The sequence below is a fragment of the Puntigrus tetrazona genome, chromosome 8, assembly GCF_018831695.1.
Source record: "Puntigrus tetrazona isolate hp1 chromosome 8, ASM1883169v1, whole genome shotgun sequence".
Lineage (NCBI taxonomy): Eukaryota > Metazoa > Chordata > Actinopteri > Cypriniformes > Cyprinidae > Puntigrus > Puntigrus tetrazona.
The window spans coordinates 9,677,096-9,689,959 of NC_056706.1; the positions used below are offsets into that span (position 1 = coordinate 9,677,096).

Consider the following 12,864-nt stretch of genomic DNA (forward strand, 5'->3'; position numbering starts at 1 on the left):
TAACACTATTTTAGTAAGGTTTTAAATTTACATTTTAACCGTTCTGTTATTGATTTTGTTCTACATTTGACCATTTCTCCTCAGGTCAGCATTGTGAGCAAGAGGACACATGTCTGTCCAGCCCATGTGCCAACGGTGGTATCTGCGATGCTCTGCCCAATCGTGAATTCTCTTGTACCTGTCCTCCTGGTTACCGTGGCCCTCGCTGTCTTAATGACACAGATGAGTGTGCCATCTCCCCGTCTCTGTGCAAGAACGAAGGCGTGTGTCTGAATACCCCAGGCTCATATCGATGTAACTGCAAACCCGGCTTTACCGGCCTCCACTGTGAGACGGATTATGTGCCCTGCTTTCCATCCCCCTGCCTCAATGGAGGAACCTGCCGGCAGATGACAGACACAACTTATATATGCCACTGCCTGCCAGGTTAGTTTCCTAGGAGGTGAAACAGAAATCTATTTTATCTTAGCAAAAAAAGCTATATTTGTTTAAATGCAACTGAAACATATTAGTCAGACATGCCACAGCTCACCCAATGATTACGTCAGCACCCAGTTGGACCTGAGCCAGACAGACCAATGTCTAATGAGATTTTACCTCAGCACAAGTAGTGGGTGATAAACCGGTTAAAACAACTAACTGATTTTCAGACATTTGCTAAATATCACTGCATAGGAAATGGGTGTTCCAGTCACTTCACATGTAGAGAGAAAATGTTGTAGAACCTGACTAGACACTTGTAACGGTTAATTGTAGTTACAGTCAAGCCTTTTCATGTTTGTAGTAACTGTTTATTTTTATCAACCATAATTTGGGAAATATTGAGATATAAATGTGCTACCAAATATAATAGATATCTTCGTTTAATCTCAGTCTGAACAAACTGTCATGTTTTTCATTAAATAAGATGTTGGTTGTATTCGGATTTGTTAGGGACTAAAACACAGAGAAATATATCAGTTTAGTGTTTAAAGAGTGCCGTACTGGCAAAGCACAGCGACAGGCCAAAACTTCTCTCCCACCTCAGGCAGCGAATACGAGCCGTGAGAAATGTCTGTTCGTGCTTTAAAGTTGAGTAATTACATTTAATAATGCCAAAGAGAGACAGAGCACCTTTGTGTTACCGATACCTGGGATTGAGAGTGAGTTGTTTAGGAAATTTTCTCTCTGATTTTCCTGTAATCAGGTTTTAATGGAACAAACTGTGAGGTGAACATTGATGACTGCCCAAATCACCGCTGTCAGAACGGAGCCACATGCATGGATGGAGTGAACACTTACAACTGTCAGTGTCCACCTGAATGGACTGGTAGGAAAACAGTTTTATATACTGTGTGTGTGTTTGTTCCCTTTTCTACTAGCGGGGATGACTTGCAGATACTAATTCAAGAACAAATTATTTTAGGAACTTATTATTTTTAATGATTTAAATCAAAACTCTGTGAAATGTTTAAAACAAAGAAATGAAGAACTCAAAATATTATTAGTACATGTAAACTACTATTAATAAATGCTGGATTATATTTATTTTTTGCTATGTTAAATATTTATATTTTAACAAAGTAAAATATATTTTTGGATTAAATCCTGCAGCTCTTGATTTACACAGAAAAAGTTGTTTTAAATTATTCAGTCAGACTGATTCATGTGTATTCATTGATTCACTACACAACTTGAAATAAGATTAAATTGTGGCACTTTCTTTTCCAGGTCAGTTTTGTACGGATGATGTGGATGAATGCAGGCTGCAGCCTAATGCCTGTCTGAATGGAGGCACGTGCAGTAACACACGCAACGGCTACAACTGTGTATGTGTGAATGGCTGGAGCGGCCCTGACTGCTCTGAAAACATTGATGACTGCGCAGCTGAGCCCTGCACCGCCGGCTCCACTTGCATCGACCGCGTGGCTTCTTTCGTTTGCAGCTGTCCTCCCGGCAAGACTGGTCAGTAAAAACAACCAAATGGCTTAAAAAACGACTCTTGGACACTTGATCACTTCAAATGACTTCTACACCAAATATCAACAACAAACACAAGAAATTTATCAGTTATCTTGTTTCTGCGTTCAAGGTTTGCTGTGTCACATTGATGATGCCTGCACCAGTAACCCGTGTAAGATGGGAGCTCAATGTGACACGAACCCTGTCAATGGCAAGTTCAACTGTAACTGTCCCTCAGGGTACAAGGGCAGCACATGTGCCGAGGATATAGACGAGTGTGTCATCGGTGAGAAAAGTTTGCAGAACTTTAGTTTTTTTGTGCTTATTTATGCGTCTTTGTATTTATATTCATCTTTTTCTGCACACACATTATAGTGTTTTATGCATTTCATACCTTGCCAAAAACTTTCTAACCCTCTTTTTTGACACCTTAGGGCCAAACCCATGTGAGCACGGTGGTTCTTGCAAGAACACAGAGGGCTCGTTCAGCTGTAACTGCGCTCCCGGTTACACCGGTCCACGCTGTGAGCAGGATATCAACGAATGTGGCTCCAACCCCTGCCTAAATGACGCCACCTGTTTGGACCAGATAGGAGATTATACCTGCATCTGTATGCCAGGTACTTGGACACACACTCACACACCGTAATCAAGTGCATGATGACACGGTTTTGGCTCCATGTCCTCATATTCATCTAGTTACTATGTATGTGTTTTTAACCATAGGCTTTGAGGGATCGTACTGTGAGGTCGATATAAATGAGTGTGCCAGCTCGCCTTGTCTCAATAATGGTAAATGTCTAGACCAGGTCAGCCGGTTTGTCTGCGAGTGTCCTCAAGGTGAGTACAATCAGTAAAGTTTTTGACTCAAACAGTCTGCTTTTTCCAACACAATATTTGAATATTTGAATATAAGATTTATGGGATGTTCTGGTAATTATGACAAAGCTTCCTTTTTTTTTTATTAACAGAACCTAGGAGTGTCCATATAGTTAATTAGCCATGTTTCATTTTGTGATTCCATGTTTTAACAGCATGTTCTTCAATAAAAATAATAGTTATTGAGGGTGACAAATAACAAAATAAATAATATGATTTCAGATTATGACTGCATATTCATTTTATTTGATTAGATAATGTGATAATCGTTTTTTGTTTTTTAATTTACATTCCTAAAAAGGAGCAAAATTATTTGACTGAACATTGCCATCATCTGACCACAGGTTTCACTGGGGAAATGTGCCAAGTTGACATTGACGAGTGTGCCAGTACGCCGTGCCATAACGGGGCCAAGTGTCTCGACCGTCCTAACGGCTACGAGTGTGAATGTGCTGAAGGTAACATCACTCTGAACAAAAATGGAGGGATTGATAAAACAAAAAAATCTGCTTAATTAAAATATATACGTGTTTTAATAATTTTGCATTCGTAAACTAACTGGCTAACTGGCAGAGAACTGACATTTTTGTACTTGTGCCTTGTCTTATATATTGTTCTCTGTAGGTTTCACAGGGACTTTGTGTACAGACAACATTAACGACTGTGAACCCAAACCCTGTCACCATGGCGATTGTATAGACGGAATTGCTACCTTCACATGCAAGTGTCACCCAGGTTACATGGGCCCCATCTGCAGCGAGCAGATACGCGAGTGCCAGAGTGACCCCTGCCAAAACAGAGGACGTTGTGTTGACCTGGTCAACATGTACCAGTGCAACTGCCAGCCAGGCACTTCAGGTGAGTCTCACACTCGATCTTTACATTTGAAGGGCGCTTTAAGAGGCTGTATGCTACACCTTTGAAGCATTCAATGAAGTTTAATTTTGATATCAGCAAATGTTCTTGCAGCAAAATGCTCTTTGTTTAGTATATCATGACAATTAACCACTATTTAGATTTAAACTGACTTTTGAGACATTTACTTCAAGATCTGTTTCATTCTTTGGTAATCTTTATGTATAGTATGTGATATGTGAACTTTGGTGATATGAGTTATGTGTCTACAAAGTATATCAGACTCTTATTTGAAAGGAACATGATAAATCCTGTTTTTCTCAGTTACACTGTCCAACAAACAAAACACAGCTCACTACACTCCCCTGCTGGACACTTCCTCTTACTACACCCACACACAGAAATAATCTATCATTAATCAGACTTCTTTAGAGACCTTTCAAAGGCTCCTTTATAAATTAGACCAGCATTATTTCACCTGCCTTTCCCTCCTTTGACTATTTTGTCATTTGTCTTTGTTATAGGTGTGAACTGTGAGATTAACCATGATGACTGTGCCAGTAATCCCTGCCAGCACGGGACCTGTGAGGATGGAATTAATGAGTACAAATGTTTGTGCAAACCTGGATACACAGGTTTGTTCATGCACATACATAAATACACTCATGCAGACGTGCTTCATTCCTGAATCATGATGAGAACTAAGTTCTTTGTAAATAGTTAGATTTCATAAACATGCTATTTTCTACCTTTTGAAACATTTTTTTCCACACTTTCTTTCTTCTCAGGGGAGCGATGCAACGAGGAGATAAATGAATGCAGTTCAAACCCATGTCTGAGTGGAGGGACATGTGTGGACAAAGTGAACGGGTTTCAGTGTTTGTGTCCAGTTGGGACTCATAGTCCTCTGTGTCACTCAGGTGCAGACCACTGCAGCCCCATGCCTTGCCTGCATGGAGATTGTATTGAGCAGCAGGACGGGTAGGAACAACTTTTATATTTTGATAAATATATCTTTTGTATATCATCTATGACCAGTTATCTCTTTCATGTCAACTACTGTCATCTTCTGTCTGTGTAGGTATCTTTGTGCATGCAACCCAGGCTGGGAGGGTAAAAACTGTGAGAGAGAGAAGAATGAGTGTCAGTCCAACCCGTGCCAGAACGGTGGAACCTGTCATGATCATCTCAATGGCTACACCTGCGTGTGTGTCCGTGGATTTGCAGGTAAAGGCGTGTAATCCATTAGCCTTAATGTACAAAGTAATAATGATGTTCAATTCCATTCCCAACTCCCTGATTTGCCCTTTTTTCTTTTTCAGGTTTTAACTGTGAGATAAATATTAATGAATGCGAGTCAAACCCTTGTATAAATCAGGGAACCTGTGTGGATAGAATCAACAGCTACATCTGCCACTGCACTCTGCCTTACACAGGTGATACACATTTTACAGTGCATAGTTTTTTTTTTTTTACAATTTTATTTACAGAATCAGCACTTTTTAATCAGTTGGATTTTATAAGTCTAATTAAAATATTTCAGTCCTAACATGTATTAATAATAAGATCATAATTATTTACACTATTGTTCAAAAGTTTGGGATCAGAGGATATTTTATTATTTCTGAAAGACAGTAAAAATATATATATATAGTAAAATATTAAAAACATTTTCAGTTTTAATATATTTTAAAAATGCAATTTGTTCCTACTATGCCAAAGCTTTATTTTTTTAGAAATTATTGCTCCAATGGAATCTTCTGAAGATCAAATATCAGGGTTGAAACAGTTGTGCTGCTAATTTATGTTTACATAATTTAAATATATTTTAATAATTAAATGAATAATGTTAATCAATATTATTAATATTATAATTATTAATAAATGTAATAATAATAATAATAATACAAAATAATTATATATATATATATATATATATATATATATATAACTTTACTGCTCTGTTCTCAGGGAGACACTGTGAGGATAAGTTAGTCCCCTGTGATTCTCAGCCCTGTCAGAGACGAGGGGTTTGTCAACCATCCCTAGATTACACCAGCTACACTTGCCTGTGCCACAGCGGATGGGAAGGTAAGCGCTTTGACTTTGTGTGTGTTTTTATTCCTCAAGAGTGTATCTGATGTTAACAAAACCACATATAACACCTTTACTTGAATCACTGATGACATGATATTCCCAGTAGTATATCTGATGAAAGTCTGTACAGAACATTTCAAGTGTGTCTGTCTGATATGTGTGTGTAGGAGCCCAGTGCAAAGAGGATGTAGACGAGTGCAAGAAAAACCCGTGTCAGAATGGGGGTCATTGTCGGAACACAGTGGGCAGCTACCGATGCGAGTGTCAGCCTGGATACAGTGGGGTCAACTGCCAGACCAACATCGATGACTGCAGCTCCAGTATGTGTAATTTCCACACAGATTCATTCACATGTCGTGGATGAGTGACAGACAGTAAACACATCCTTGTGTTAACATTTTCTGTTTAGAGGAGAGTAGTATAGCCTAGTAGTCAGAGATCAACTAAAAGACCAAATAAAATAAGTTACATTTGTATCAAACATATAAAACAAATTAGCAAAATGCTCAACATATTAACAACTATTAACAGCCCTAAAAATTAATTTTCTACAATCTTTTTCATGTAGAATCATTTGTGGCCCACCAAGGGTATTTAGATACCAGCTTGCAAAACAGAAATCACAGAATCATTAACATTATCATTGCTCTCTTCTCTAGATCCATGTCGTAATGGGGGCACATGTGTTGATAAAGTTGGTCGGTTCCTGTGCGAGTGCAGAGCTGGATTCTATGGTGAGCGCTGTGAAGAGGAAGTGGACGAGTGTGCTAGCAATCCCTGCTGGAATGGAGGTAGCTGCACTGATTACGTGAACAGCTACACATGCCAGTGCCCGCCTGGCTATGACGGCATCAACTGTGAACGTGACATCCCAGATTGCACTGAGACGTACGATTTCCATCTAAATTATCCATTTAGTTTTTTATTTCGTTGTATCATATATATGCTTATTCATTTTCTCTCTCACTCTTTTACTCCATAGCTCTTGTCTTAACAATGGAACGTGCGTGGATGGAATTAACCGTTTCACCTGCCGCTGTCGGCATGGCTTTTCGGGTCAGTTCTGCCAGTATGAACTGAATGAGTGTGACTCTCATCCCTGTAAAAATGGTGGAACCTGCATAGATGGTCTGGGGACTTTCCACTGCATCTGCCCAAGGATGTATAATGGAAAAACCTGTGAGGTAAAAACTGTTCATTCAGTTTTAGATTGCAAACCCACACAGCCTGATTCCTTTTTGACTAGATGTTAATTTAAGCCTACTTTTTTTACCCTGTGCCAAATAACTGTCATTAATATTCTTTCAACTCTGCAAATACATACTAGACACTCAGTTGTGATTCATTTTTCTTTCTGCAGTCAATGGTGAACCTGTGCAGTCAGATTGACTGTAATGGAGGCACATGCATCCAGAATGAGATAGATTGGAGATGCAGCTGTCAGCATGGCAGGACAGGCCTGTACTGTGACATCCCCAATGTTTCCTGCCAGACTGTTGCTGAAAACAGAAGTGAGATATTAGAGAGCGTGACTAATTTCACTGTAATTGTTTTGAAATGCAACAAAATGTAATGTAGATTAAGCTGTTTGAATTTGTGATGTACCTTCTGATATGCTCCAGGTGTGGCAGTGGACATGGTGTGTAAGCACGCAGGGCAGTGTGTGGACAAAGACAACACACATTTCTGTCTGTGTCAGAGAGGTTATGAGGGCAGTTACTGTGAGCTGCCAATAGATGAATGTCTTTCGAACCCTTGTAGAAATGGAGGGACATGTGTGGACTACCAGGGTGGATATGACTGCAAGGTAGGAACTTACTAACATTGATATACACTATTATTTAAATGGTTGGGGTAAAGACAGCGACATTATAAAGACATTTCATCGCCTTGGAATTATATGGTTCTGTCTGAGTTATTCACATATTCTTATTCTGTGACATCTTATTTACATGATGTGATGTTTCTTTTCTAAGCTGTGTACATCTTGGGTCTTTTTTTAGAAAACAAAAAGGGTTCTATCTACACAAGCCTATGGAATGCAAAAACACAATGCAGACAGACCCTTATAATTCTAAGGCGAAGATTTCTCTTTTGGTGTTACAAGTTCTTTTAAAAGTAGAATCTTGGGAGGAAAAATTATCATGGATTTTACCAAAAAATTAAGCATAGTGGAAAACTGTTTTCCATATTAATAACATGGTTGATTAAAATTGAGCTGTGCCATCACAAGAATAAATTGCATTCAACTTTTAAACAACATTGTGTATTGTGTAAAAACCATTGTGTAAAAAATATACAATCAAGAAATCTGTTTATCTTCTGTTATCTAAACCTCTCTTTCTCTATTAGTGTAAAGCAGGTTATCAGGGTGTGAACTGTGAATATGATGTTGACGAGTGCCACTCCAGTCCCTGTCGCAATGGAGGTACCTGTATTGATTTGATCAACCGCTTCTCATGTGCATGTCCTCCCGGCACCAAAGGTATGACTGATTCTTAACGCAGTATGTTTAATGCACGGATGTTACACTGCTATGTCAATGTCCCTTTAACACTTCTTTGTTGTGCAGGTTTACAGTGTGAGGTGGACGTGAACGAATGTGCCCCAGAGTTTGGTGCTCGCTGTAAGAATGGTGGCCAGTGTGTGGATGGTGTGGGGCGGTACTCTTGCTCCTGCCCTCCTGGTTTTACTGGAGAGCATTGTGAAGGAGATGTGAACGAGTGTCTTTCTGAACCCTGCCATCTCCCCGGCACCATAGACTGTGTGCAGCTCACTAATAACTATCAGTGCCGCTGTCGTCTCGGTTATACTGGTGAGGTCTTGTTTAGAATCATAGATAATCGTACTAGCTGTTTTAAAGTGGTTCAAATTCACTATTTTCTTATGCACCTAAACACTCCATCCTCCCTTGTAGGGCAACATTGTGAGTTAATGGTGGATCTGTGCCACTCCAAGCCATGCCACAACAACGGCAGATGTGCCATGAACACGAGTTCATTACACGGATACACCTGTACCTGCCAAACTGTAAGTGCAGAGTTAGCATTTATATATGTATTTAGTATTTTTTGCATGTATACAATCAGAGGTTTGGTTTTTTTTTAGGTTTTTCCAAACATAAAACAGTACAATACATGACGTTATTTTAATGTAATTTAATTTAGTGGATGGAGAGAATTTTTTTTTAGCAATTTTCAGTGTCAAAATATCCTTCAGAAATCATTGTAATATGCTGATTTGATGCTCAAGAAACATTTCTTATTATCATCATTTGAAGACAGTTATGCTTTGATGAATAGAAAGTAAGAAATAGAAAAAAAAAGCATTAATCTTTGAAATAGAAATCTACTGACCCCAAACATTTGAATGGTTTTGTGTATGTGTGCATGGTCGAGCAAATACATTTTTACTGTACTGTGTATCATTCCCTATTTTGGTAAATGCTTAAAACCATTATTGAATATTTACTAACTTCTCTCCTAGAGGAGGAGGGTATTTTAATGACTAATATGTCGCTTGCTGTGCTTTCCAACATCTCTTTTGCAACCTTTAATGGCCGCGTTAGCTTTGCTTGATTCTGTTTTGCTTTGAGTGAAAATGTTTCCTTTTCTCAAGGCTGCTTGTTTCTCTCTCATTCTCATGCTTGCACTAAAGACTGAAGCTGCATAAATCAGGTATGAAGTGAAAGTCTGATTCCCTCTTAACTCGTCTTTTACTCTTCTTTCACTCACTTCTGCTGTCTTACTAGCCCCCAGTCATTTCGTTGTAAGGTAACGCCACAATTTGCTGTATTCCTGGGGTCTAACAGCCTCTGTCTGGCTCTTTCAGGGTTACACTGGTTTCAACTGTGGTGATTTTGAGATCTTCTCCTGTGCCAGTTTGCACTGTGAAAATGGTGGACAGTGCCTGGAGATAAAGGGTCGCCCACAGTGCCGCTGCCTAGTGGGTTTTACCGGGCCACACTGCGAGAGCATCACAAACCGTTGCATGTGTCAGAACGGTGGCAAATGTATGCCAGATGATTCTAACAAGTTCAGCTGCCAGTGTCCACCTGGCTTCAGCGGGCCAACCTGTCAAATCGATAATACTTCCTGCCAATATTTGGAGTGCAAACAGCGGGCAGGAGACAAAGTGTGTGACCCACAATGTAAGACCCCAGAATGTGAGTGGGATGGAGGAGACTGTACGCTGCACTGGGACAAGCCCTGGAGGAACTGCACAGCCTCCGTAAGATGCTGGGAGTTATTCCATAATGGCCGCTGTAACCCAGAGTGTGACAATGCAGACTGCCTCTTTGACAGCTTTGAATGCCAGAAAGGTTCATCGACGGGCCTGAGCACTTGCAAGTATGTGTGCCAGTGTATTTCTCACACTGTAGAGGATTACTGGGATGAACTTTTTTGCAACAATAATGCTTGAAAACATTTAGATGCATATGTTCCTATTTTTACTTTATTTTTGATAGAATAATTTCGATATTGGTGAACACAGAATTTTTTTCAAGAACCAAAATAAATCTTACAAGCCTCAATTATTTCCAGTTTATAATAATTATAATTTTTTAACCTAATTTCTCCTTAGATATGACAGATACTGTGCAGATCATTACGCCAATGGTCATTGTAACCAGGGCTGCAACACAGAAGCATGTGGCTGGGATGGTCTGGACTGTGACACGGATACTCCTGCCAAATTGGCTGAAGGTACACTGGTGATAGTCGTGCTGCTGCAGCCCGAGGAGCTTTTGGGTGACCTTAAGGGTTTCCTGCGCTCATTGGGGACGCTCCTGCACACTAACCTGAGACTTAAGCTGGATGAGCATAAGAGACCTATGGTGTACCCGTACTATGGAAACAAGGAAGATGAAATTCAAAACATCTCTACTATGAAGCAACGTGGAAGACGAGAGCTTGAGAGGGAGGTTATTGGGTATGTTCCTCACCCAGAAATGAACATTTTGTTGCTTACCTTCATGTTGTTGTGTTTGTATAAATTAACATGGTTTTGGATGTCTTCTTGGTTTAGATCAGAAGTTCACCTGGAGATTGATAATCGACAGTGTTCTCAGCACTCAGAGGAATGCATCTCCAGTGCAGACCAGGCTGCAGCATTCATAGCTGCTGAGTACCTGGTATCAGAGCTAGCATACCCCATCTACTCTGTGGACAGTAAGTAAACTAGTAAAACAGGGTTCTATCAAAAAGGAATTGTGCTTTTCACTGTGTTGTTCTCTCTTTATAAACTTTGTTAACCAGCCTCTCCCACCTCAGGCAGAGTTCACAAATCCGAAACGAATCTTCTCCTGTACCTGGTTGCTGCGGCTGCAGCTATCATCCTGCTGATTTTAGTGCTGGGTGTGTTGGCTGCCAAACGTAAACGCAAGCATGGGACTTTATGGCTTCCTGATGGCTTTCTGGCAAAGAAAGACAGCAAGCGGAGGGAGCCAGTGGGACAGGATGATTTTGGCATGAAGTAAGTGTGCGTCTGATCTCCACAATGATGTCAAGATATTTGATGCCATTATGTTGCCATGAGAAGTTTCTGAGAGGGAATGATGTGACTGTGTGCTTTCTACTGATATTGTAAAAATCAAATATATTAAACAGCTAACAGTTTATACACATTATTTAAAATTTGAGTGGGCAATATCTCTTTTGTTTTTTAACATTATTTGATAAAAAATAATATATGATGCTTTAAAAGCAACAACAGCTTGAATCTTTTTACATGCTTCTGTTAACTTGTTGATTTCAGGCGGCATCTTAGGTCAACTCTTTTTCTCTATCTTCCACTTTCTTTTAGGAGCATGCAGAAACCACAGGATGGAGGGTTGATGGATGGCAGTTCTACCCATCATTGGGAAGAGGATCATCTATCTAAAAAACCTAGGGTAAGAGATGGCAGATCCACAGCCCTGAAGATGACAGTAACAGATCCCTTTGTTTATGATCAAACTGAATGGACCACTTCAACCTCACAGATGGAGGATAAGCCATTGCTTCCTGTCGGGGTGGATGGAGGAGTGGACAGGAGAGAGTGGACCCTGCAGCATCACAAAGCCGCGGACATCACACTCACTCCCCCTCAGGCAGACATAGACATGGACAGCCTGGATGTCAATGTTAAAGGACCAGGTTAACAGACTAAGATTATTTCTTATTCATAATCTTAGTAGATGAGGAAAAAATATGTTCACTTTTTTGTTTTCCTTTTAAAAAGTTTGACTTACTCCGTATTCTCTTTCATGCTCATAGATGGTTTTACTCCTCTCATGCTGGCATCTCTACGAAATGGCAGCAGCCCTGATTGTGGCAGCATGCTGGGAGATGAGGAGGAGGAAAGTGGCGCTGATGAGCCTGGCACAAACGTCATAACTGACTTAATTGGCCAGGGTGCGTCGCTCAATGCCCAGACAGATCGCACCGGAGAGACTGCCCTTCACCTCGCTGCAAGATACGCCCGAGCTGATGCCGCCAAGAGATTATTGGATGCTGGTGCTGATGCCAATGCTCATGATAACATGGGCCGCACACCTCTACATGCGGCCGTGGCGGCAGACGCCCAAGGAGTCTTTCAGGTGAGGGAATGTGCTCTACTGATATACATGCTAAGACTAGCTTGATCATGAATTACAGGTTTCCCATAGTCATGGAAATTATCAATTAATTATAAAGTTGAGACGTCCATCCTTAATTATTAAATAAGTCATGAAGATATCTATAGTGACTAACATATAATTGAGCTATACAGCTTTAAAATTAAACAAACTAATTATATGTAGCTAGAAAATACTCATTTCTTTCATAATCTTAATGGTCTTTAATTAAAAAATTAATTCTTGCACATACCACTCCAGATTCTCATCCGTAACCGTGCAACGGATCTTGATGCGCGCATGAATGATGGCACCACACCACTCATCCTGGCAGCCAGACTGGCAGTGGAGGGCATGGTGGAAGAACTGGTGCACTGCCATGCAGATGTTAATGCAGTGGATGACCATGGTAAGATGAAAACCTGTATAAACATATGTCATAGTAAAGAACTTTGTTGGTATATGGAAAGAGAGAAATTCTAGACATAAAATGC

At 40.1% G+C, this 12,864-nt stretch overlaps 1 protein-coding gene across 1 annotated transcript in view; it reads left to right on the top strand.

The window, feature by feature from the left end:
* Positions 1 to 12,864, top strand: part of notch2 (notch receptor 2) — a 36,956-nt gene that overhangs the window by 20,316 nt on the left and 3,776 nt on the right. Inside the window, exons 4-32 of the mRNA XM_043246282.1 lie at positions 85 to 426; positions 1,187 to 1,309; positions 1,711 to 1,944; positions 2,072 to 2,227; positions 2,376 to 2,561; positions 2,668 to 2,781; positions 3,165 to 3,278; positions 3,445 to 3,678; positions 4,200 to 4,310; positions 4,464 to 4,656; positions 4,757 to 4,902; positions 4,998 to 5,111; positions 5,647 to 5,766; positions 5,940 to 6,092; positions 6,432 to 6,660; positions 6,755 to 6,956; positions 7,133 to 7,283; positions 7,395 to 7,579; positions 8,125 to 8,257; positions 8,345 to 8,587; positions 8,690 to 8,802; positions 9,604 to 10,121; positions 10,357 to 10,704; positions 10,801 to 10,943; positions 11,046 to 11,247; positions 11,578 to 11,665; positions 11,756 to 11,909; positions 12,030 to 12,352; positions 12,632 to 12,779. Coding sequence (XP_043102217.1) covers positions 85 to 426; positions 1,187 to 1,309; positions 1,711 to 1,944; positions 2,072 to 2,227; positions 2,376 to 2,561; positions 2,668 to 2,781; positions 3,165 to 3,278; positions 3,445 to 3,678; positions 4,200 to 4,310; positions 4,464 to 4,656; positions 4,757 to 4,902; positions 4,998 to 5,111; positions 5,647 to 5,766; positions 5,940 to 6,092; positions 6,432 to 6,660; positions 6,755 to 6,956; positions 7,133 to 7,283; positions 7,395 to 7,579; positions 8,125 to 8,257; positions 8,345 to 8,587; positions 8,690 to 8,802; positions 9,604 to 10,121; positions 10,357 to 10,704; positions 10,801 to 10,943; positions 11,046 to 11,247; positions 11,578 to 11,665; positions 11,756 to 11,909; positions 12,030 to 12,352; positions 12,632 to 12,779 — 5,520 coding nt within the window. The remainder of the gene's footprint in view (positions 1 to 84; positions 427 to 1,186; positions 1,310 to 1,710; positions 1,945 to 2,071; positions 2,228 to 2,375; positions 2,562 to 2,667; positions 2,782 to 3,164; positions 3,279 to 3,444; positions 3,679 to 4,199; positions 4,311 to 4,463; positions 4,657 to 4,756; positions 4,903 to 4,997; positions 5,112 to 5,646; positions 5,767 to 5,939; positions 6,093 to 6,431; positions 6,661 to 6,754; positions 6,957 to 7,132; positions 7,284 to 7,394; positions 7,580 to 8,124; positions 8,258 to 8,344; positions 8,588 to 8,689; positions 8,803 to 9,603; positions 10,122 to 10,356; positions 10,705 to 10,800; positions 10,944 to 11,045; positions 11,248 to 11,577; positions 11,666 to 11,755; positions 11,910 to 12,029; positions 12,353 to 12,631; positions 12,780 to 12,864) is intronic.